General features: G+C 36.8%; 1 protein-coding gene across 4 annotated transcripts; it reads left to right on the top strand.

Moving 5' to 3' along the window:
* The first annotated feature begins 420 nt into the window (after window positions 1-420).
* Window positions 421-23,363, top strand: LRCH2 (leucine rich repeats and calponin homology domain containing 2). 4 transcript variants are annotated; one of them, XM_031554609.1, is made up of 21 exons: window positions 421-562; window positions 3,141-3,267; window positions 5,177-5,282; window positions 5,377-5,513; window positions 5,722-5,855; window positions 6,193-6,280; window positions 6,615-6,726; window positions 7,025-7,122; window positions 7,205-7,272; window positions 7,449-7,553; window positions 8,514-8,591; window positions 11,731-11,799; window positions 12,764-12,812; window positions 13,862-13,978; window positions 16,709-16,753; window positions 17,160-17,210; window positions 18,277-18,334; window positions 19,754-19,866; window positions 20,348-20,485; window positions 20,787-20,864; window positions 21,257-23,363. In XM_031554609.1, the coding sequence occupies exons 1-21, from the start codon at window positions 540-542 to the stop codon at window positions 21,374-21,376; spliced, it is 1,914 nt and encodes a 637-aa protein (XP_031410469.1). In that variant the 5' UTR covers window positions 421-539; the 3' UTR covers window positions 21,377-23,363. The 4 variants fall into 4 exon arrangements, with proteins under 4 accessions (XP_031410469.1, XP_031410468.1, XP_031410471.1 ...); XM_031554608.1 differs by having other exon boundaries at window positions 6,190-6,280; XM_031554611.1 differs by lacking the exon at window positions 8,514-8,591 and having other exon boundaries at window positions 6,190-6,280.
* The last annotated feature ends 2,377 nt before the right edge of the window (window positions 23,364-25,740 follow it).

Genomic DNA, 25,740 nt, shown 5'->3' with positions numbered 1-25,740 from the left:
GTAATGTAGCTGTCAAACAGGAAAAGTAATGTTTACTGGGCTTGTTCCCTGCTTGGTTTTTAAGCCTAGCATGGGAGGGGAAAAAAAAAAAAGCAGTTCCATGGGTGACTGGTAGAAGAAGGACAAGAAGTGAGATTCAGTTTCATTTAGTTTCATTTTAAACATTCTTAACTAGCAGTGGATAAAACATCTTTGAATTTCTGACTTTTTTTTTTCTATTTTCTGTTATGAGTGAGTATCAAATAACACTGTTTTAGTGTTGTAAGTCTTTTTGGCCAATTTATTATATGCAGTACCGTCTGCTAAAACAGAATTATTTTATACTTGATTTTATTCTTTAGCATGCTAAGAATAACAGTGGTTATTTTAATCTTATCGCAGGCAAATTTTTGACTAAAAAAATCCCTTTACTTCCAGATCTTTCCAAGAACAGATTTACTGAAATTCCTCCTGATGTCTGGCTGTTTGCACCACTGGAAACGTTAAATTTGTATCACAACTGCATCAAATCCATTCCAGAATCTATAAAAAACCTGCAAATGCTTACCTACCTGAACATTAGGTGAGTAATTCTTTTCTTATTTTATTGTATTTTGTTGTTATCCAGTTTCCCTCTTTGAAAAGGTGGAATCCTGCTTCTGTCGAACATTGCCGTCGTGGCTGTATTTCTGTCCAGGTAGACACAGTAACTGTGTTTGTCATATCCTTGGTGTTTTAGAGCCAGCAGTTCTTACTGCTTCCTTTGCGGGAAGGAGTTGGCTGCCTTGCAGAATTTCTTTAAATAAACTGTGGTAGCTGACTGTAAGGAGAGTTGGTGAAGTTTTCTTTGTTTTTACTGTTATCCTAAAAAACTGTGTTTAAAATTTACCCTTAGAAACTTACCTCTCTTGGGGGGTAAATCGCTCTGGCCAGAACATCCTACTCATCCTATTCATTTTGCACATTAGTCACATCCATTTTTACTGTTAAACTTGGAAAACGCATGGTTGGTCTTCCTTAGAAGAAAAGAAGCTCAACTGGAGATTGTTAAGGATGTTCTATGAACATACAGAAGCAGATGGAATCTGTTGGAACCCTCCTTTACAGAGCTGAGGCCTTGTTTTCCTCAATATTCCTCACACTTTTAACACTGACTACATAAAGTCCAGATCATTTTCCCCAGCTGAGAGCTGTTTAACATGTCAGACTTGATAACAGAGCTTGTTTAATACTGTATGTATTAAACTTTGGGGAAAAAGCAAAAATCCAAAACAACAGCCCACAACAATCTCGAAACCTCCAATATCTGTTCTTACAGAACAGATTTCTTTAAGTCATCTGTTTGTGGAGATTCTTCAGAGGATAAATGATACAATAAAACTGCAGGGTTTGTTTGTTGTTTCGGAAGAAACTTGACCTCATTTCCTTCACAGGAGCAAAATCCCATTTCTCTTTTGATGGTGATTGAGGTGCTCTATGCAGAAGTGCAGTAGCATTAAGTTCTAAGTGGGTGTTGTGTGTTATTTCAGGAGTCACCTCACCTGAGGTCGTGGTTGTGTTCTGTTCTTCCTTTTCGTGCTAATATCTGAGTGCTGTTTTCACAGTACATGTGGATTGCAGTGGTGAACAACAGGGAAACACTGCCAGACTAACTTCCTTGCAGAAGAGAGCCACGTGATCTCCACTTCTCATTTTGTATTTAAAAGACTGGAGGGAAGCATTACACAATTCCGAGTTGGCTGTTCCTTTTCCAAACACAACAACCTCATTGACTTCACATGAATTTCCTATGTTTCACTGCTGATGAATTACTTTTTCACTGCTAGGTTTCCACAAAGAAAAGTTTATTCATGCGTTGTATCTCATACCATCCCATCATATCTGCCTGAGGTAGAAACCCCACGTATGCATCCAAAGCTTCCTATGTTCCACTTGGTGTAAATACGTTGTTCTTTACAAAGATGCTGGTGACAGTTTACTTCCAGTTTGCTGTTACAGTGCCTCTTTGGAACTGAAACATTTTTAAGTTTTTGCAGCCCTGTCTGTAGTCCTGTAGCATTAGAAAACTTCTTTTTACTATGGAAACAGTTGTTCTAATACATATCCATTGAACAAAAGCAGTTAAGGTGGTTTTTCTTTCACTTAAAGTAGAGGCAATTACTGACATCTTGGAATTTTTTAGGTATGAAAGGAATTAATTTTCATATGTTTCACACGGTTCTTTTCTAATGCCTCTTTCTTCAGTGTATGAGTGCCTTATGAGAGCAATTATATGCACTGCTGGCTGTGGCACTCAGCAACTACTAGATTTTCCAATGCTGATTTAAAATTGTCAGTAACAATATCTCTCTTGTTACCAGAGCAGACTTAAGCTGCTTTGAAGAAGTCAATTTTAATTAAAATTTATCTTGTGGGCTGTTATTCACTGAAGTAGTAAATAGGTGTTGAGAATTTTGGTGATGGCATAGGAATGACACAACCAAATGGCATGGGAAGCAGTGACTTTTCATAGATCCCCCTGGTTGGGCATTGATGAGAAGACTCCATCAGTTTGGGTGGTCCTTTTGAAAGTGTTGGAAGCAGCATAAAAGCAAACATCAGGTACGGATTCAGTATTGCAGATGTTCATCAGCTCAGCAGGAATGCAGTAATTTGTCAGTATTTGAACCACACTGATGTTATATTCCTGACAGATTCCCTACTGCCCACAGTCAGTGCTGATAATCGAGTCACAGTAGATGGGACAAGGTGCCAAATCAGCTGTACCTCTCCATCAAAGTGGGGAAATCATGGCATAAAGCTTTGAGAACATGGGTTAGAATTTCCTGTGATGTGTTTGCTCTTGTTGTTTGCAGTTGCATTTGTCAGCGTTCTTTTAATTTCTTTTAACAGAGTTCTCTATGTTTTAACATTAGAAAGTTCAGCTATAGTACATTCTCATTTATCCAAATTAAAAGTGGGACCTAAAATGATGTATTTTAGGCTTTTTCTGGTAGGGAGTTCATGATAAAGATTATAGCTTTATGAAACATAAATGAAATTATAGTTGGTGGAGAACATTTCTTCAGAATAGGAGAAAAGTACAGCATCTGAGACTTGCCATCAGGCTTCAAGAGAGTACTGTGATCCAGCCTTGCTTCTTTATTTTTCTTTCTCTCAAGTCGAAATCTTCTGTCAACGTTGCCAAAATACCTGTTTGATCTTCCACTTAAAGTTCTGGTTGTCAGTAATAACAAGCTGGTCTCCATTCCAGAAGAAATTGGAAAGCTGAGAGATCTAATGGAGTTGGTGAGTATTAACTGTACTAAGGAAACTATAAGGACTTTGTTACAGTGTAAGAAAAATATAAATCGATAATGATTTTAAAATAAGAATGCAAAGTGTAATTTCAGTTATTCTTTCCTCAACATTTGATCTCAGAATACAGGCGTAATGTGTACTGCAGAGTCTCAAAACTGGGAATAAAGACAGATCAACACGCTGGGTTAACTTAAAGCCCTCAGAAATAGAATTGCTTTTCAGATTGTTTCATCTGAATCTCTGATTTGTATGTTAAAATGTTACATTTTTCTGCTGACTTTCTTTACAGTAATCACTGTTCTGTTGAAGAACTTCATTTTTTCTGTAGCTGAGGAGTTTATTTAATCCATACTCATATGCTAGTCCATTATTGTTGTCCAATTATGCATTCCCAGGCCACCCCAGCCTTTTCTTCTTCCCTTGCTTTGGCTAGGTTGAAGAGTGATTTGAGCTATTTCCAGTACAGGTGCATCTGCAACATGATTTTGTTCTATGGAATACAGAACCTTTGTGCTTTGTTGTCTGTTATTTTCTTAATATTCTGTGCTTTAAGTGTTAAGCTCTGCTTTTGGAGAACTGTGCACAATCATTCACAAACTTGGCACTTGGATGAGGTCTGATTTTTCAGTATTTACTATTTCTTTGGTTACTGCAAGTAAACCATACCCTATTTTGGGAGTAGGTGTTTATGCTCTGAAGATCTTTTAACATGACCTAATTTTTGAGATAAGACAACACTTATTCCTTAATTTACAAGCAATGTGAGATTCTGATTGTGAGGCTTTTTTAAGGTCTTCTACTCCTTTATTTGGTGAGAAGTTCTTTATACTTCAGTGTCATAGAGCTTCAAGGTGAGATCCACTGCTGCTGTTTTACAGGAATTGATAACTTTCCAGTGTTACAGTAGCACTGTTTTTGAACTATTTTTCAGGATTGTCAAAACTTGCTTGATGACAGATTTTGGACATAGCAGAGAGTTTCATTCCATTACCTGTTGGACCTGTTTAGAAGTTCATACTTTCTTTTTTTTTGACAACCAAACCACATGCTGGAAAGATTCTTTTTAGAAAGGAGTCCTATCTTCCATTTGGTGATGTGGACAGAGAAGAACTTGCAGTAGATCCACAACAGCTGACCCTGAGCAGCCTATAATTTGAGACATCCAGCTGTGTGCAGTCATCTCTGTTGCTAACAGCTGGAACTCTGAACTGTGTAGTGGGGAAGGAGGCTGGCTTAAGGCTGACTCACTCAGCTGAGTGAGTAACTAGAAGCTAGCCTTTAAAATCAGCTTCCAATTCTTCATTATGTAGATAAGTATCTAAAATGTAATGGTATTTAGTCTAGGAAATGAGTCACTGCACTGTATTTTATTGATATTGTTATTGGAAATAGAGAAGTTCAGACACTGTTGATTATATCAGCGTGATTTTTGATTTTGGCCACGTAGGTGTTGAACCAGAGGCAGAAGTATCTGTGGGCTGTGCTCATCTGGCACTGCTTTGTTACACTCTAATGCTTGAGTCCAGAGAGCTGGTGAGCCTAGCATCACTCTGTACATTTTTTGTTCCTTTGATTGAAGATTTTTAAGGAAAGAAGAATTTTTCTGAAAGAAGCAGATTGTAAATCACTTGCCTGCAGTAATACGAGAAGTTTGTAGCTGACACAGAAACTGCAGCAGGATCCTTTGTTTCCTGGGGTACAGTTTTAGTTTCAAAACCAGTCTTTCATCATTTATTGTTTTAACCTTTTGAATTGAATTTCTGAAACATGAGTCACTAAATAGTGCAGAATCAATGTGAGATCTGCCACGGATGCTTTATAACAATTCTCATAGTTTGCCTTTGTTTAATTTCATTTAAGATGTTCAGCTAATTTTTTCATTATATTTTTTATCTAGGATATTAGCTGCAATGAACTTCAGGTTCTTCCCCAGCAAATAGGAAAACTGCAGTCACTTAGAGAATTAAACATAAGAAGAAATAATCTCCATATGTTGCCAGATGGTAAGCTGCCCGTCGCCATTTCTTTAGTGTAGCTAAACGAGGTAAAGTGTTAATTGGGTATCTTATTCTTTTTTTTTTTTCCCCCTCCATACAGAACTAGGAGACCTTCCTTTGGTAAAGCTGGATTTTTCTTGTAATAAAATTACAGAAATTCCAATTTGTTACAGAAAGTTACGTCACTTACAAGTAATAGTTTTGGATAACAATCCAATGCAGATACCACCAGCACAGGTTAGTATGGAAAAAATGCTGCTTTAGTAATTTACAATAGAAGAGCTTCCTCTTTAAGATCCTAACTTAATACCAATCAGGTTTTATTTTTTAGCTGTATTTCTGCTAGTAGGAATTGTGAGCACGAACTCATCAGTGTAGGAAGAATTTGTTGGCGTGTGTTTTTTAAAGACATGCTATGTAATTAAGAACTGTTTTTTGTTTCCAGATATGCTTAAAGGGTAAAGTACATATATTTAAATTCCTCAGCATTCAGGCATGCCTCAGAATAGATAAAAAACCAGATTCCTTGGATCTTCCATCGCTGGGTAAACGAATCCCCTCCCAGCCACTGACAGACAGGTGAGTATTGGATTTTTGCTTTGTTTGATGCTTTTATTTATTTATATTCTTTAGCATTTGCTATGGAGTGGTCTTTGGGGTGGAGAAAAGAATGTAAAACACTTACTCTTACAGTTCAGTAGCTGTAACTTCAGTGGTTTATTTTAGAAGTCATAGAATTTATTTTTTAAGGTAATATTAATGGAGTCTGAAATTGGATCTGAGTGACTGAAAAATCTCCATTGTATAAAGATTTGTAGATGAATATATAGAAAATATGTTTAAAAGAATGTTTATCTTTTAAAAAAGTGAGACTGCAGTTTCTTTCATTCATTGTTATTTTTTAAATTTTAAGTAGCATAGAGGACTTTTATCCCAATAAAAATCATGGACCAGACTCTGGCATTGGAAGCGATAATGGAGATAAAAGATTGTCCACAACAGAAGTAAGTATATTATTACTTCTTATATGGTGAATTTCTATAACTTGTTTTGTAGAATTTTCTTTGCTTCTCTATTTCGTATAGTTTGGGAAATGCTAAGCAAAGTTGCATTCAACACCCTTGGAATATTTGTACAGGTTAGTTTGAACCATTGGACTCGCAGAATCAGTCAATGCTCCCTGAACTATTATTCTCTTAAAAGAAAAAAGAAGTTTCTGTGTTGGGAGCTATTCCTCATGATATGGGTGTGTTGTATTATAACTCATGGTTTATTAACAAATCATCTAATAATGTGATTTATATGCAAATTCTGTATTTAGTGTGACTGTCTTTACAGCCATCTGATGATGATACAATCAGCCTTCACTCCCAGGTATCAGAATCAACAAGGGAACAGACATTGAGGAATGACAATCATGTAATGGGGAATAAACTCGATCCACAGAAAGGTAATATCTGTTGTGCATCTGTCACTTTAGGGAAAAGAATTGTTTTTCTTAAGGTAATCTAATTTAGGAAAATGGCACAAAATGATATGAGGGTATACTGGAGTTCTATCTTCTTGAATTCAGAAAAAAATGTAATAAAAATCATAAATAAAGGAAGATAGATCAGAGGGATGTGATTTAATTGCATTATCTCTATCTGTAATTTTTCACTTGTACTTCTGACTGTGACTTGTCTCTCAACGTTTGATTAACAGAGCTGTTAATACTGTCTTTTCTGTTCCTAATCAATCTTTACTAGACCAGGAGGTGTATGATTACATTGATCCTAATGCAGAGGAGGGAGCTGTTCCTGAGCAGGGAGATGTGCAGATTGGACCACTGCTGTCTTATATAAAGGTAGCATAGCTTGATTCAACTGACTTCTTTTTTTTGTGTGTGAGTTAAATTGAAGTCTAATTTGTTTTTCATCCTAAATAAGGAACGAGGAAAACACCCTGAAAAATCCCAAAAGATAGAGCACAATGAGGACTGGGGAGATGAAAAAAGGTAAATCTTTACATCTTTTTCGATGAGGCGTTTTACTTTTAAACTCCTTGCATGTAGAAGTCTGTTAAACACAAAGCTCCTCTTCTTGAGCAAAAAAGCAATGAAGAGCTGCTTGTTGCTGTTTCTGTATCTTGCTTTACTGAAGTCAGGCAAGTCACTGATGTTTAATTTTTCAGACTTCAGAAAGAGCAGCTGCTGGCTGAGGAAGATGATGAAATCAAAGAAGTGACAGACTTGAGAAAAATAGCTGCTCAGTTACTGCAGCAAGAACAAAAACACAGGTATTAACAATCTTAGTTAACTGTGTTGCAATTAATATATTCTTTAGCCTGCCTTGAACTTGAAAGTTCTTCATTTTGAGAACAGTTTTGAACAGTTGAAGCAATAGGCTGTCCCGTGTTTCTTTTCATAAAATTGCTGTCTTAAAGGAGTGATATCCTCATGTGGAGAGGAGGACATGATAGGGGAGGTGTCTTGATTTTTATGGTTTGCATGGTAATCTTTTATTTTTTCTTTCTCTGACCAAGCTAGCATGGCCAGTGCTCACCTAAATAGACTATTTTCTGCATTTAACATGTGGTGGATGTATATCTTTTATGATGGCTGTTTATATTGTATGTTGTCTTGTCTGGTTAGTTTTAGAATGTCTTGGTTACCTAGTCTTTTGTAGTACCAAGCCACTCCTGGTGTGCTGCAAGTTAAACTTTGTCATGCATTCTTCTGTCCTACTGCATTGATCTTGTTAAATGTTTTACTTTGCTCTTAAATTGATCATATGTATGTGATCTCAGTAATTAAATTTTACTTCTTAGTTTAGGTTTTGTATTTAAAGTTTGCTTATGTATCTTTAGATATATGGGGGGTAAATCTCTAATATAAAATGACACTTATTTGCAATTAGTAAAGTGAAATTTAGACCTGATTTTGAATCTGTGGCTTGTGGATTCGTAGCTTCTTGCCACAAGCAGCAGTAAGAATAATGTTCTGAAGTTGAATTGAGATATTTCTGAATTTGTGGAAAGCATGTACAGCCTGAGCAAGCAAAATGCTCAGAGAAGTGAGCATCATGAAATAACTCCTTACTAATTGCATTCCTGCTCATTCAGTGTTTGCTTTTAATATTACGCAGTGTTTCTTTTCTTTTTGCTTGCTGTGCTAATGACTTCCCTGTCCTTTCCCATCAACCTGTTCTGCTTCCTTCTTCCGTCTTTGGCTTTGATGTACATGAAATATGAATACAGACGAAGGCCATTAAGCTATAGAACTTCATTCAGTGAAAAGCTCTTCCAGAGGACGAGGGCGGCAGGACGTGCATCCAGGTATACAGTGTTTGTGGAGCATCAGATTTTCTAAAAATGTGGAGAACAGAAACATTTCTGGCCATTTTTGGAAGCAAAGCAGAAAATAGGGGTTGGCTAAGTTAGCCTAAGATACTTTGCTAGCAAAAAGCAGATTGCAATGTATTTATTGTTAGTTGAGTTGAAATACTGTTTGAGGAAATATTTAATTAGGCAGCTCAACAGAGTATATTTAAATGACCCTTGACTAGAAGCCTATTTTTCTGTCCCTATCACATACTTTATCTCCTTTTTTTTCCCTTTTGTTTTTGAATCTATAATAGCTCTCATATGGAACCTCAGAGAAAAACTTTGTTTCTTCAAAAACCTCTTGAGTTTAGTGATTGTTTTCATACTATCGTGACTGAGAATTTTTTTGCATTTGTCAGCCATAAGTGAAGTAACAGGTACACAAAACTCACAGGAAGCTAGAACTCTGGGATGGGATTGTGTGGGTTATGCTCAGACGTGTATGTGATGAACTGACTGCTTTCAGGTTTAGCTACCTTATCAGTTAACTGTAACTTACTCTGGATGCTTTCTGCTGAAGCAGACCAGGAACTAGGGTAATTAATTAATTGAAACGATCTTTTGTGGTACCAAATGAGTCTGTTTCACTTCTTGGGTGTAGGTGCTCCCCTGACAACAGGAACTGCCTGAAGCCATAAGAGCACAGCTTACAATGACAGCATTATACCTGAAGGCATTAGACTGTTCCTGAATGAGTGGAGTCCTCTTGAGTTTGAAATCTGTTAGTTTTGTATTATAATGAAAGATTTCTTACTGTCTTTGTGAGCTTAATAGATCCCAGGTAGTTCTTGTATTTTAAACATAGCAATGGCAATCCTTCAAGCACCAGTAGCATCATTTGCTTCATTTGCATTCCTTAATTACAGTATTGCGTTTGTTTAAAATATAAAAACGAAGACTGTTGGGAAGAGAAGCTGCTTTATCGATTCTCAGACCTTGGAAAATATTTTCCAGTAACATAACTGGACTATCAGTTCTTTCCCATCTCGTCAGCAGTTTGGTGCAGTTGTTAGTTTGCATGGCATACAACCAGAAAAATGAGTCAGCGTTGATTTTCGAGCTCAATGTATGTATAAATATGTATAATTGTTTGTGCTGTTGAGTTTTTACATTTCACACTGTGTATGCTTTAAAACCCTTGCAAAGCTTGTAGTTGATCTGTGTAATAGCACAATTTCTGTAGTTAGTGGGAACATAAGCAGAAAATGAACTGCAGTGCTGATGCAGTTCTCTTCTGCACATTCTTACACTGGGGTTCAGTATGAGCATCAGCAAGTCCATTGGCCAGTCATCTGTCCAAATCTTTGTGTAGCTGGATTTGATAGATGGCAAGAGCAATTGCTGGGCTCTTTGTGCCATTAACATCTCGTGTAAAAGAACATCACTTTAGGATTTAAGTTTTGTTCTTCCCTTTTTCGCACACTGCTTTGTATTGTATTTCTTGGAAGAAAGATCTAGGCTACCAAGTCTGCATTTCCAGATAAACTATTGTGCTACGAACTCAAGAGTCTGTAGTTCTCTAACTTCATATTAATTTAATATGAATTATGATGTATGTTTGGCATTATGTGGCATAGTTTTTCCCTAACACTTCTGTTCATGATTATGTAGAAGAAATAGCCTTTGCTACATAGAATCATTGAGTTTACAGGAATTAATGCCATTTTGTGAAGCAGATGCATCAGTGTGTTTGGATCTCTCAAATTTGTACATTCCTTCAGCTCATCTTAATGGTCAAATATCACCACAAAGTTTATCTGAATTTCTCATTGCCTTCAGTTGAAGAGAGAGAGAGCTAAATTACTTGGGAATTGATTCTAAAAATTAATGACTACAGAGCAGTTTATTTCATGATGGTTGATGCATCCTGTGCTCTGAATGTTAAATTTTTGATGAAACTTCTTTCTGTCTGGACTTCTTTAAATTCTGGAAAGTGCCCTTAAGGTTGTTACTGAAGACAAAATGTAGGGAGCACGTGCTGCAAACTGAATTATCGAGTTGTGTTACAGGCTTAACTTCTCAATCCTGTTAAACTGAATTTCACACACTCAGATTTGAACTAAGAGTGATGACTGAGCTCAGAGTTACGAAAGTAATCAGAAGTCTGAATGGAAATCAGCCATCATTTGAAGTTCCTTGTTTTACTGCCATATATTAACTGCCATAATAACAAGGTGCCTGCAGAGTAGTTGGTTTTCTTCTTGGTTTTTTTTCCCTATTTTTAATAAATTCTCCATATAACTTGATGTAAACTTCCTTTGTCAGTCCTCTCCAGCACGTGGTGAATTCAGTATTGAACCATAATGTTGATACCTCCAAGAATTCATTAATCATTCCAGCTATTCTCAACGTGATGCTTAACTGAAAATATTTAAGTGTTCATGATGGGTGTGGTATTTTTAACATCTTAAACATAATCTCCTTCCTGTGTGTATTCCCAATTTAAAAATTATAATCTGAATCTATATATTTAAGATTTTTATTGCTTAGGGTTGAGGAAAATGGGATTTCTGTAGGTTTATTAGACTTAGCTTAGTTCTTAGCTTGCATTTCTCTTATTCTCCTGTTTTCCCTCTCTCCTTTTCTTGCATTTCTTTTGCATTTGCAGTCTTAATCAACTGCCCTCCTTCCTCCTGCTGACTGATCTGTAGTGCTCAGCCTGTTTTATCTGCTGTAGTTTGACCATCTTGTCTCTTTTGGTTTTAGCAAACAGTGGGGCCTTTTGTGTGGAGGGTGGAGGAACTTCACAGCTGCAAGATCAGTTCAGCTGGTGTGTACCTAAGGACAAAAGGGGAAACTGCATTTTGGTTTGGATTATGATCGATTTTAGTTGGTTAAAAGTCAGAACAGAACTATTATACAAGCTGAAAATTGTATTGTTGTTTTGAATGGAAGCAGAATGGATTTCTTGGAAGCCTTGGATTTCATGTCTGTGGGTACACACATACATATTCCAGCTTTATGGAAGATCCTACCTTACTGTTCAAACTTTCATTTACAGGAAGAGTTATACTGTGTAAGTGAAGTGTGTTCTAAGAAAAAAAAACATTAACTACAAAACTATTGACTATTATGCTTTTTTTTCCTGTAGGCTTCTTAACCATTCAGCCTCAGTAAGCACGAGGAACAGGCCAAAGCAGCCAGTGGAGTCTGAAAAATGGTATTAATCTACTTTACTTTATCATAGCTTTTAATATTTTATGAAACTAATTCTGATATTTGTTTTATGTCAGTACTGCCATCTTTTGACCTATTGTTTTAGTTCAGGATGAACAGCAGAAACAGGTGTGTGCACAAAGTACATGGGTCTTACAAGCTATTTGTTGTCCTGTTGTGCTGACGTGCAGGAACTCCAGTCACTCACTGTGTAAGGAACATAAAAAGATAATAGAAATACTGACATATCCATAAGGAATTCACACATATAGACCATGTAGTAGGTATTAACAGCAGAACAGAATTATTTATTGTAGCAGTTCCTGCAGTTCTCATTACTGAGCAGTCTAACAGATATGATTCAGACAGATTTCCTATGCCTAACAGCTTTAGAAAGCAGATTAATTGGTTTGAGGCAAATGTGGAAAAAAAAGGAATAGAAAATACAGAAACTGAGAAATGCCTGGTTACTTTGGGAGTAGGTTTTATCATCATTGCACACACAGAGCTGAGTCCTTGTGTTAAATCCTCAGCTGTAGTCTTTTGGTATACTGCACAGCTTCTAATCTCATGTTTTACTTCAGCTGTCAGAATGTGAATGAAATGGTTGTTGGTAAGTTGATGGAGCTGAATTTCACAGAAAGATATAGAAAATTTTTAAGTTGCACTGGATCTAAACTGTTACTCTGATAAGCTCAGGCACCATCCTTGGCCTGGAGTATCTTTTTGAGATTCTGCCATTTCATTGTCCCATCTTAAAATGTTTCTCCCTTCCATCGTTAGTGTAAACCTAACAGTGAAATGAAGGCTGTGAGTATTCCAGATGCTTGAGTACAAATGTTTTGCCAGTATTGAAGAAATGTTGGATGGTTGCTTTGAAAAACAAAATAATGGAACGTAGTAACTTCTTGTTCTTTAAACACACAAAAATAATGAAATTCCATAATGCCTCTCCTTTTGATTTTTAGTGTCTCAACAGATGAAGTGAACTCTCCAGTGTCTCCATACAGCTGGCAGGTAAATACCCAAATCCAAAAGGTTTATTTGCTTCATTGTTTGTTTGTTTCTTGCTGAAAATGTGTTAATTTGGTTGCTTGCATACATAGTATACATGTAATTGTGGAAAATGGAGAACTTTTCATCAACTTTCAGATAGTTTGAGTCAAGTTGTGTAATGCAAGGCTTTTTAGGGGGTATGGTAATGGCTGTACAATTTTGAGACTGGTGAGATAAAGTTTAATTGTTTTTTGAATTTATTTGCATAAACAATAAGGTTATGGCAAATCAGTTTAAAAAAAAAAAAGTACTTACAAATAATCTGAATTATGTATGTCTTCCACTCCATGTACCTCCTCCTGTCTTGCATGACACAAAATTGCAGTGAAACTATAAAGGGTACTTAATTATTTTGGGTCTTAATCCATCAGTTAATACAATTGCTAAATGGCCCAATGTTTTAATATAAATGAATCTTTGAAAATGTGGATATTCTGTCTTAGCCTCTTTATGAATTGGTCCCTTCAGTTTGTCCATTGCTTTCCACAGAGTAAGCAGACTTATTTATTCTTACTTTAAGAATGAATTTCCATTAACTGCCTCTACCAAAGTATTCTATTATGCAACATTCTGAGACTTTTATACAGCTATTTGGTGTTTGTAGCTTTTTAGGTGAGAACAGTACGCAAATTCTTATTATATTCATCCTCTTCCTATGCAGTGAATGTTCGTACTGAGAAATGAGATGTGCTGCTGGCTAACCACAGTTCTGAGTGACCCTTTGAAGTTATATATGGTAGCATTAGATGGCTTCCTAACATACCTGTGAACATTAAGCTAGTGCAGAAAAGTATGTTGTTCTCATAAGAATGATTTTGTAGTTCCTTTTTCTTGTATGAAGTGTATTTTAGCATCTGAAGTGATTTCTTTTTTAAGTGGACAGTTGATTTCTACACTTCCATGCCTTAAAGCTACGTTGTGGGAAGCCAGCTACAGTTCATAATAATTTGTGGTAATGCATGCAAGGTGTCTTTTATCATTTTTGTAAAAGTATTTGTAAACTTTCCTAGCCACTGGAAAACCAGAAGGATTCAGTGGACGATCAGCGCTGGCCAGAAACACAGCCAATAATTTGGCAGAATGAAGAAAGGAGGAGAAGTAAACAAATTAGAAAAGAGTATTTCAAGGTAATACATGGTGTTGGTAATTACTCTGTATTTTTTTTCTTTTATCTTGAAGTGCTTGGACTTTTCCTCCTTTGCTTTGCAAGCTGTACAAGTTTGCAAAGGATCTTTAGGATCATCTATTTCAAAGCACCCTGCTATAGATGGATTGCCCCATCCAATCCATTTGGCTCCAGTTTGAAGGATTTCATTTTCAGTCTTTTGAAACGTGCTTTGTCTTTTCTTGCAGCGTGGTTACAAAGGATGTATGTGCATTTTGGTTCTGTATTGATTTTGCTGCTGCAGTGAGTCTCACTGTCACTAGATGTCAGTGTCTGCTTGTTGTAGAACTGCTGAGAGGTAACAGCACTCAGATAAAATGTGCTTTTACACAGAGGAGAGGAATAGGATAGTTCTGACCAGTGCTAGGTTGAGTTAGGATCTAATTGGTAAGTTATGAAATCGGTTTCTTGGATCTCTACCATCAAAGATCTTTATAAAACGATAGGGAATTTTAAAGAAATTAAGTTATGGGGGGAAAAAATAGAGTATGCTGTATAACCCAGATACTTCCTTGTGATTAAAGAAGCTATTAATTTTCTTGCCCTTGGGAATTTAGAGAGTTTTATCCTAACTTGAATTCCAGTGACCCCCTTCCAACGTTTGTATCCGTTAATTAACTTCACACTGCAGTCTTTGAGGGGAAGGAGGAGAAAATTCTCAAACAGAATCCTGCCATTTAACTCATTAATCTAACCATGTTTAATAAGCATTTGTCCAGAAGGTTTGCACTGGTTATTTATTATCACTTCAAAAAGTGTATTTAAATACTAATAGTTCTGAGCTCTGTGGTGGAAGCAGATACCTGAAATTACATTTCATGCAGCTGTTAGTATGTCTCAACAAGCTTAATTTACTGATTAGGGTTAATCATATGTGGCGTTGGATCAGCAACAAAAAGTACGGTCTCACTTCATTCTCATCAGTTTCATTTGCAGAAACAAGGCAACAAGTAAAGGAAGTGAACCCTTTCATCCATGACAAGTGTGGGGGGAATCAACTAAACACTGTGAGCTTCACAGCTGTTCTGAGAGCCAAATCAAAGTACAGTTCATACTGTCCATATTTTCTTGGCAAAAAAAGTGCATTGAAAAATGTCTGTAGTGCCAAACATTAATGAGTATCTTAAGAGATGTCATGCCAAGCTACTGCAACGGGTGTTATTAAACCAAGAATAATTTACTTGGCTCAGCATCCAGAAGTATTTATAGAGCATCTTTATTATATAATCTATATAGTTTTATTGCTGTAGTTGTTCAGTGCAGCTAAGGATGCCTACGAGAATCAGAACTCCTTTTCCTGTAGCATGTCTTTGAAGCCTGGCCAATATTTTAGATCTTTATTGTGCTGAATATTATTGTTACAAGAACTTTTACCACCTAAGACAATTTTATGAACCCAAATGCATTTTTGCTGGGATAGTTTATAGTTGGATTGTAGCTCCATCTAAGCAGAAATTCTGGTTAGCATACCCACAAGGGAAAGGAATTACTATGTGCTAGCTGTGATACGGTTAAGTATGGGGAAAAAACCTGAATGCAGAACTGGCTGAAGGCCTGCATAAAAAAGAAGTCAGCTGTGGATGTCTACAGGACACTGAAAATTAAGCTTTGGCATATAAACTCCCAAAGTAATGTATTTCCTTACAAACACACAGGGGATATTTCCCTTCAGATACACAGGGAATAACCTGAAGAAGCAAAATATCCAGACATAGATGTGTGTAACACATCTGTATGTGACCCCAGGACTACATTCACTGCATACATAGGTTCCTTTTTAAGAACAAAAGAAGTCATTCAGTAACTCTTGAAAAGGCTTCTTCTGGGATGAAGACTGACATCTTAAGTGTTTCAGTTAGACATAGAACTTCACCTAACAGAACTATCTGAAGTTGCTTATTTGTGAATGTTTAGAACATAATTTCAAGTCAGTTTTGTCGTCTTAAGTTTTTCTAACTGTAACTTATAGGCAGCCTTCAAAATTAGATCTCTGAGGAGAGATCCTGGGACTGGATTCTTCCATTTCCAAAGTCAGACTCTTAATCATAAAAGCAGATAGTGCAGCCCAATGCACTTTGAGCACTGAGTTTTGTGGAAGACTGAACTCTTCAATTCTACCTGTATTTTCCTGTTTATTTGTATGTTTCCTCTACAGGCAATGAAATACATTTCTTTTCCATCCTAAATAGGGCTTTTGTAACTTTCTTGCTGCAATCCCTCCTTCGTTTTCATTGCACTTCTCAGATAATCAGGAGGTGGGGACAGGAGCATTGTGCAAAATTTCACAGACCTGTGAAAGAGCAGTGGCCTTCAATAGGTAAAAGTATGTGATCAGGCTTTGCAGTTGTAAAATCCATCTTAAAATTGCTTCTACAATGTATTTTTGTATCTGACACTGAAGGCTGTCAGTTACTGAGGTCTGCCTTCTTGAATCAGATGTTATATGCAGTCAAAATTCACATTATAAAAGTATTTCTGAAATGGGTTTGTTCTCTCACCATCATACAGAAGTTCTTGGGTAGCCTAGGAATTGAGTGTTCCTTTTGTCTTTTTTCCTTTTCCTTTGATTCTGTAACGTGTTCTTTTTCCCAGCAGCTTCAAAAGTAGTAACTTCTGAATGATATCAACTCGTGTAGTTTAAAATGGAAGCGTGGTTTTTCCTTTAATGTTGATAATTCTGTGTGTTTTGCAGTATAAATCTTCCAGAAAGAGTTCAAGTGGAAATGAAAACGATGAGGTAAGAAATGGAAATTGTGTGAAATGAATAAGAAAATAGTTTTATAACCACCAGTGAGCCATGTTCATGGAACAGTGTAACAATGGCTAGAGGTGGTGCAAACCAACTTTGCTTTCCTGACGCCAAAGCAGGAATAAAGTGAAATAAATATACTCCTATTTGGAAAAAAAACAGCCAAAGAAAACCCAAAATTGTGTAGTGTGGAAAAGGTATCATTAAAGTAATGCTCTACATGAGTTTTCTTAAGTATTGTTTCCTACGTTATATGTCTTTAAATTCAGTTTCTACCAATTTGTGCCATACTTGACAAATGTATGTCTTGTGTATTTTGTATTTCATTATTTCATGTTTTCTTGTTAAATCATAGTTTTCATTTTATAATTTCATCTCTTTGGTTTCTTTTTAGCAAGACAGTGATAATACTAATGTGTCCCCACAGTCTCCTGTGTCGTCCGAGGTACAACTTTGTGGCTTTGTTTTTCACTCAACATTTTTTTTGTGTGCACATTACTCGTGTCCCCAGGTTTACCATGCAGACATAAAGCTGCTAGCTTACTTTGGAACTGGAATTAGGGATATTTCTTTGTAATGAAGGGTCAGAAGTAGAAACCGGAGACATAACATGTTTTTGTTTTTTTACCTTTGCAACTGCCTGGTCTTCCCTAGGTTATTTTTGTTAATTAATTGATCTGTAGAAAGCTGCATTACTTTGTCTCCTTTATTCTCCAAATGAAAGCAGCTAATGAAGATTTGGTGTATTAAGTAGTTTTCCCTTATGTATTAGCTGTTCAAAGAGCTTCAAGTAAAACCTGTGGGTTCAGTTTTCAGTACTTTCCATGGAACCCAGAGGTACTGACACTGCTCAAGTGGTTTCATTCTTAGGATTTTCTGTCATCTGTATGATGTAGCCTTGCAGCTTCATTCATCGGTTGTGTTGTTTTATAAGTAGCATCTGTGTAGTCTCACTGCACTTGCACTAATCTCCTAAGCTGTAAACATACCATAGCAAAGATAAGTGTTTCCAGCTAGTGCTGATATGAGGCCTGAGTGGAATGAGTAGAACATCTCCTAGGCACAGTGAAATGCACTGAACTAAGAATTTCTCATGTATGCACATACCAGATTCCTGAGTACTCTTAGTTTTTCTCATGTCACAATATATCTTCGTAATTGAAAATAAACATTTCTTACAAAAATCAGTTGCAAAGATATCTGCGTTAGCTTGCATCTGCATTAGAATTCAGTTAACAGAATGGTTTGCAGTTGTTTGAGGTGATTGAGAATAGCTATTAATCTTAGAATATATTTTAGTTTACCTGGTGCTGATTTTTCTGCCTTGGTAAGATGAGTTCACTTCTATTCCGTTTTCTTTATAGTGTCCATTTCTAAGAAGTGTTTTACAGAAGCAGAAGGGCTAATTTTGTTCTTTTTTAGATAAGAATAATTTAAACACTATTTTGATGGGAACAGAAGTTAATTATTGTAACGAACAGAAGAAAACAGACTTTCTCTCTTTTTGACAGGATTATGAGAGGACTGATAGTAACACTCATGGTCCGTTTGGTCTCAAACCAAGGTCAGGTAAGCTACCATGATGGAACAGGTTTTCATTCCCCAGGCAGGAGCAGGAAATAAGGACACCAGATGTATGAATTGGAATGAATGCAAAGGGAGGACACAGCACAGCTTTTCACTCAGTGTACTTACCAAAAGCATAGTTCTGGAAAAGACATGGTTTGCCAAAGCAGCTGTCAAGTAACTGAAAGTTCCCAGAGCTGCACAGTCACTTCAGCTTCACTGATTTATTTTTTGCATGTTTAGTCATGGTGAAAGAACAGGGAAACAGCGTGCAGTTGTTCTTGAGACGTGATGAGGCAACTGGGTTTCAAGAGAAGTAGTTTTTTTGTAATTGTCCTGTGAAAGGATGCATGGAGCAGAGCTTTGCCAGGAATTGCATATCTTGGTGCCTTATTGTGCTCTGACTCTTCCAAAACTCTGCCCCCTGTTGCATCAGACTAGATTCTCTAAAGGCTTTCGCTTTTCTGAAATCCAGGGTTTCAGAATATCCACAAACACTTTGCTATTACAATACTATTTTTTTTTTAAGGTCCATGAGAATATACTGTGTCAGCAAATTATGTAAGACATAATTTGGCAAAGCCACTCTGCAGTCTCATTTCCAGTTAATATACATCGTTTGGAGAGAACAATTTTTTATTTATTTATTTATTTATTTATTTATTTATTTATTTTAAAGAAAAGATAACTTGACATTTTCTGTCTTCGTGGTAGTGAAATTTGACTGCTGAAATGTTAACCTGTGAGTCCTCAATAGCAGTGTGTGTCTGGCTGAGTTCATACAAGTGGCACCTTTAGGGTCCTCCTCAAATCATTTATCATTTGTAAGCAGCTCTTGAAACTCTGTGCCCAAGATTGGCTTGTTACATATATAGGGCCATGATTTGCTGTGCACATCTGGAATTATCTGTGTCCTAGGCTGTAGGAAGGTGGGATTTCATAGAAGTTAGGAGGCTTGTTAGTTCTCCGTTGCCAGTATTCTATAAAATATAGTTGTCATTAGGCTTTCTGAACATAATGAATGAAGTGAATTGCAGTCAAAAGTATTTAAGAGACAAGCTCTGAACTCTTGGATAAGATTCTTGTTCCTTTCTTTAGCCTCCATAAAAATATTTTCAAAGCTAGCTTGCAAGATAAGCTTGCAGAAGTACAAATAGAAACATACATCTTAAGTATTTGAATACTGAAGTCAGTTCTTTGTCCATATTTTGAAGTAATACACTTGCAGTTAAATAAGATGATTTATGTTTTATTTGAGAACTAAGTCCCACGGACAGCATCTGTTACTTCAGGATACTGATGTGTCTCTTTTCTGTCACGTTCTGTAGCATGTTTTTCCCTTTAGATTTTATTATCCTGGTAGATTTTATTACTGTTCTTAAAATCTGAATTCTGAAGGCTAACTTCAGTCATGTTCAATAGCTTTCAGCCGTGCAGCTCGCCAGGACTATGGAGCAATGGATCCTGGATTTACAATGAGGAGGAAAATGGAGCATTTAAGAGAAGAAAGGGAACAAATAAGACAACTTCGCAATGTATGTACTTACTTACTATGTAGGTGCAGTGCATTTAGTTTGCTTTGTACCACAGTTGAAACCTTGGTAGTCTTTTACTCCTCCTTCTAGTAAACTTGTATGTGATTTCAGCCCACAAATTCTGCACAGTAACAGCTGTGGAGGTATTCAGCCTAACATTTCTGCCTTTAAATTCTGTGCTTTCTTGTTATGAGCAGTGGGATTCAGCATATGGTTTTGAGAGCTGTTGTGGTAGTTGCTGGCTGAATGTCTGTGTCAGTGTATGTGGCTGTGTCACTGAAAGGAAAAAAAGGAACAAGCAAAGGGAATGTGATCTTGGTGTGGAGAAAAGAATAATTGTGCTCAGTGAAGTATGAATTGAATTTAATATTAATTCTAATATTAAAATGCCCTTTTAAAAGTGTCTGCTTTAAAATACCTTGTATTTAAAACGAGTAATTAGCTAATGTTGATAACAACCCACTTATGGGCTTTTGAACAGAATCTTGAATCAAGGTTAAAAGTAATCTTGCCGGATGACATTGGGGCAGCACTGATGGATGGAGTAGTTCTTTGCCATCTAGCCAATCACATAAGGCCACGCTCTGTTGCCAGCATTCACGTACCATCGCCAGCAGTGGTAAGTCATTTAGCTCACTTTTTTGCACATTTAGCTCACTTTTCTTTTTTTTTTGCATCGTAATTGAAAACAGATTTTTGAAGTTGATTGCAAAAAAGTCACGTATAATATCTACCGTATTCAATCTTTTTCAAGAATTATTAAATAAGCCTCAGAAGTTTTGTTGAAGAGCTATTTTTATGTATTGAATCTGTATAATTTGTGTGCTGGTTTGTGTTTTAGCAGCTGTTGCAGAATTTGCATCAGATGTAAACAGTACTTCACAATTACCTGATGAAAATCTGTCACCCTCTCTTTACAGCCTAAACTCAGTATGGCAAAGTGCCGAAGAAATGTTGAGAACTTTCTGGATGCTTGTAAAAAATTGGGTGTTCCACAGGTATGGCAATTGCCTTCATGACTAACATTATCACACCAAAGATATGTCAGTAAATAGAGCCTACAGCAGGCAAGCAATTGGGGAGCAGTAGTGATTATAACACTGTCCAAGGAGCTGAAAGAAATGAAAGGAAGGGAAGAGTTCTATTTCTGGCCTGTGGCATTAAATTGAGGATGCTGTGTTTCCAGTTGGTACCCAATGGCAGGAATAGTACTGAGGACCCAATCTGTTAGTGCCTCCAGGAGGTCCCAAGGGGAAAACTGATAATTTTCCACATCAAAATGTTTTCTATACAGATATCTAATATATGTGCAACTTCAGGGAGAATGCTTTTGTTACCTAGCTGGGAAAAAGTGAACGAAGCTTAATACCTATTCTACTTTATTTTACAGGAGAGACTTTGCTTGCCTCATCACATACTGGAGGAAAGGGGTCTGGTGAAGGTTGGCCTCACAGTTCAAGCTCTGCTTGAATTGCCCACGTTGAAAGTATCTCAGCTTTCTGCCATGTAATGCTACTTCTTGGAAGCTCTGGAGCAGTTTACCTTCCTACATAGGATTCCTACATAGGAAGATCCAAGCCATCAAAAACTAATGTCTGTCCAGATGCTGTAGAGAGCCTTACTTTGGAATTATAATGAAAACCTTGGAGTCAGCTGATGTTAAAATACCGTAACGATTTGTTTCCTTTTGTAGTTGGGTGCACAAAGATTTTGCATCAGATTCTCTTTCCATTTAAAAGTTAAAACTTTAAGTTCAAAATGACCATTTAGCATCTCACAATGTTACAGTTAAGTGCTGGATTTCTTTTTCTACATTGGAAACGGTTTTTGAATTAATTTAGAAGTACAAAACCTGATCCTCCTTGCTTGAATTATTAAGGTCAACTATCTGATTTAAAGGAAAACAAAAACGTGGCGATGATATGATGGTAAAAACGCAGTGGCTGATAGCTGTAATCCACTTCCACTCTCTTAGAAACCTTAACATTAGTGTTCTTTCTTTTTATTTTTGCACTCCTGATTGTAACTTACGCACTTCCAACATTGCCAGTATTTAGTCTTGAGTGTGTGGTGATGCAAAACAATGGGAAAAAGGACACTCTGAGTTTTTTTTCCAGTCTTCTAGGTTGGTGCCAAATATTTTTTTCAGTTGTACTGTAGATTGTTTACATGTGAAGTGCCTGTGTAACTGATAACTCTTACTAGTCTTAAACATTTTTTTGAGATTTCTTTGTTGAAAATAGATAAAATGGGAATTTTTAAATATTTTAATAGTTTTTTGTAAAATCAATACGTGGAGATTTAACTAATGCTTCACATTTTTTGATGTTGGGTGTTTTAAGTTTGTTGCACAGTTGATTGTCGTTATCTAATAATTAGAAAAGACTGTAAATACACTTTATTTATGATATTTAATTTGATAATACCTAATCACTTTTTGTTTGTTTTAATGTATTGTTGGATAAACAAAGCTGTCTACTTTTCTTTGCTTGGGACAAACAAATACACGTGGTGAGTACGATGTGAGGACTCGTGATGCATACAGAGTAATCGAGGACATTTTGATAAAACTGCCAAAATCTCAGGTTTATACTGTGAATCCCAGGACTTTATGTAATACTGCTCCTGAGTTCACATTACATTTCTACAATTTGCCATTACCCATCATTTAGTTGAGGAATATCGGTGTTTATCCTTGTCACGTTCACGGGATTTATTGTGATTTGCATAACACACAGATCAGTTTGTACAGATGTCACTGTGCTGAGACATTGGACTTCTGAAAAAGTAGAATTCCCACTGTGCTGCATTGTTTGTTTTGATCTTCTTTATGTATTCTGCGCAGATTCTCAGTATTTTGAGAGTATTCTGAAACCGTGCACAGAATACACAGCTGAATTCATCTCCAAAAAGGCTGCAAATAATTTGGTGATCTTAGTAGCAGGTTGAATTAGTTTGTTGGATAGGTAGTTCATATTTAAAAGAAAAAGGAAAAAAAAAAACACCTCTGTCACAGATATTCCATTTTAGGCTGAATTAATTTTGACTGAGGGATGTGTTTGCCATGTGTGTAACAGGATTTGGTTCTGTCCTTTCAGGTTTCACAACTCGTTGAAAAGCTGATGTAAAACTGCATTTCCAAAGTCCAAATCTGAAATCTTTCTCAAACAGAATACATGTGTAATCTGTATTGCTTTGACCTTTTGAAATGCTGTAGATGCTGTAACTCAACCTGGTTTTTGTATCGTTCACGTAATACTCATTTTAACAACTTAAATCTATTTCTTACAAAAGGCAGTACCTGTAATTCTGTGATCTGAGGACATGCTAAGACTAAGAAGAGAAGGTAATGCGTTTCATTAAGCAGATTTCTTGTTGCTGTGTGCTGCAGTTGAAGAACACAACCATCCAACAGGAGTAACTCATTGTCTTTCAGTTCCTTGCTGTGTAGTATCTGATGGCTGTAACAGTTCTGTTTCAGTTTGTTGGCTGTTGAATTGCTGGCTGTGAATGGTCACTTCAAATTATTTGGCTTAACCCAATCCACACTACTGCTTTATTGTCACTTAGATATTTTTTCTTGCTTTAAACACTTTTTATCCAAATACAACTAAACTTAGCAGTTTACCATCTCACAGTGTAAATGTTGAGAATCCCCTTGATGTAACGTACCAGATACTTATCAGTTTTATGAGATTAGCATGTTATTTCCTAGTAACGTGATAACTGGGTATGAAATTCATGTCCTCATCTTGAATTGTACCTCTGAAATTGAAAACTACAGAAATAACCCTTTGTAACCACTCCAGAATCCTTCCCCATGAGTGGGGACAGCCCTGCTTTGCATGTCTTTGGACATTATTATGGACTTCTCAGTGCTTATGGGGAAAATTACTCCTGATGCTTAGAGGATTTCCTCTCTAGCACTGCAAAAAAATTAAGGCTTTCCAGTGTCCTTAGGAGCAACCTGAGTAAAGGTCTGCTATACCTGAATGAATCTTTGCTCATTTTCCTGTGGCCACTTTTCCAAATAATACTGTGGAGCAGTGCTACAGAAAATGATATACAAAGTGAAAATGAAGCTTTGTTAAGCTTTCCTAATGAATTTAAGAGTTAACTAGAGTGCTTTTGTTATTGCAGTAACTTTGTATAGCGTTGGCAATAATGTGATATGCTCTGTAAGCTGGAGTGAATCAGCTGGCAGGGCTTCTGCCTGCCTGTATTTTTTTCCTGTTTTCTCTGTTACTGGATGCAGCACACGGATGCTTTAAGCAATAATGTTCCAGTTATTGTGGTCTTACAACATTGAATTGAAATAATAGCTGTAAAGGATGAGGACTTCAGACGCTGTATTTTAGAAATGCTTCACATCTAGTTTATAATGCTGCCAGCCTGGGGTTGCTGGCTGTCCAGAAACCTGTCTATACACATCTATCTGAAGGCCTTTCAAAATACAACCAAAAATTTAAATTACTGCAAAATATGGAATAATACATTTGGAACTATAAATGTCTGACATGAATTGTTGGAGTGTCTGGGTGAAGTCCTGGCTTCAGTGAAGTCAGTGCAAACTTTGCCCTTGGTATCAGTAGATTTTATCTTTTTAGGCAAAACTGTGAGTTGTGTGACATGAGCAAAGCTGCAGTGTCAACTTCTTGGCTAATGCAGTGATCTCTGGTTAGTATTATTACTGATTTATCTACCTAATGCAAATATTCTAATGTGCCATACGCTATTAAGATGGCAGAAAAAATATTCTTAAGCACAGCTTTCGTACTGTTGGAAGGTCTGTCACCTCAATAAAATTGGATAGTGATAGGACAAGGGGGAATGGTTTTAAACTGAGACAGGGGAGGTTTAGGTTGGATATTAGGAGGAAGTTTTTCACCCAGAGGGTGGTGAGGCACTGGAACAAGAGGCTGTGGATGCCCCATCCCTGGAGGCATTCAAAGCCAGGCTGGATGTGGCTCTGGGCAGCCTGGGCTGCTGGTTGGCGACCTGCATACAGCAGGGGGTTGGAACTGGATGAGCATTGTGCTCCTTTTCAACCCAGACCACTCTATGATTCATCTCACTTTGCTGAACTTTCTTATTACAAATACTTTATTGCTCAGCAGTGGTCTTCTCAGCTTAACATAAGGCTGGCCAAATTTAAAACCAAATTAAACAAATTAACAAATTAACAAAAACAAAACAAATTTAAACACAAAATGTCTCCATTTATTTTCACTAAAACCAAATTTCTTTCTCCGTATTGAAGAGAAGGAGGAAGGGTTGACATTATGTACTTGTGCAATTTAAGTATTTATTTAAGGAAGTAAAGTAGCTTTTGTGTGTAATACAGGCAGTCTGTCTCCAAAGAGGTCTCTATGCCACTGCAGAGGTCAAGTGCGGTAGTAATGTACTTAATCTCAGTCAAGCAGTAAGCAAGACTTTATTGAGCAATAACTCAAACCAACGTATATATATTTTTAATCTCAGGAAAGTGGATTTCAACTGGACACAATGCGAGCGTGAGGTTTTTGGAGGACTTCTTGGCACTTTCTGCAGACAGGAGATGACTGTGTTGGTAAATGAAGCTTGTTTTCCTCCCCAGATCAGATTAACAGACTGTGTTTTTTTTCAAGAGGTGCATCTTATTTACACACTGACCTTTCCTTGGAAAAGCGAGCTTGAAAACCCCACTCCTCCGCAACACACACACAGCCAATGAAATATTTCCTGTTTACCCTTTTGAATTAAGATAATAATAATAAAATTCTGCTGATCTCGATTGTTAAAGTAGAGGGAAAGCGATTAACTTGGTGCCGGATTAATCTCATCCCTACAGGAGCAGTTCTGCCTCCTGTGTTATTTATGCAATAAACTGTGGCT

This window comes from Meleagris gallopavo, chromosome 9 (genome assembly GCF_000146605.3).
Source record: "Meleagris gallopavo isolate NT-WF06-2002-E0010 breed Aviagen turkey brand Nicholas breeding stock chromosome 9, Turkey_5.1, whole genome shotgun sequence".
Taxonomy (NCBI): domain Eukaryota; kingdom Metazoa; phylum Chordata; class Aves; order Galliformes; family Phasianidae; genus Meleagris; species Meleagris gallopavo.
Note: the sequence above shows the minus strand (reverse complement) of the source record. Positions and strands in the feature narration are given on the sequence as shown.

What these genes read in the sequence shown, in the direction of transcription:
- LRCH2 (XM_031554608.1), top strand. Translation starts at nt 540, where the DNA reads ATGCTTACCTACCTGAACATTAG. An exon ending in GACTGGGGAGATGAAAAAAG is followed by an intron (nt 7,273 to 7,448) that starts GTAAATCTTTAC and finishes TTAATTTTTCAG; the next exon opens with ACTTCAGAAAGAGCAGCTGC. An exon ending in TGTCTCCATACAGCTGGCAG is followed by an intron (nt 12,813 to 13,861) that starts GTAAATACCCAA and finishes AAACTTTCCTAG; the next exon opens with CCACTGGAAAACCAGAAGGA.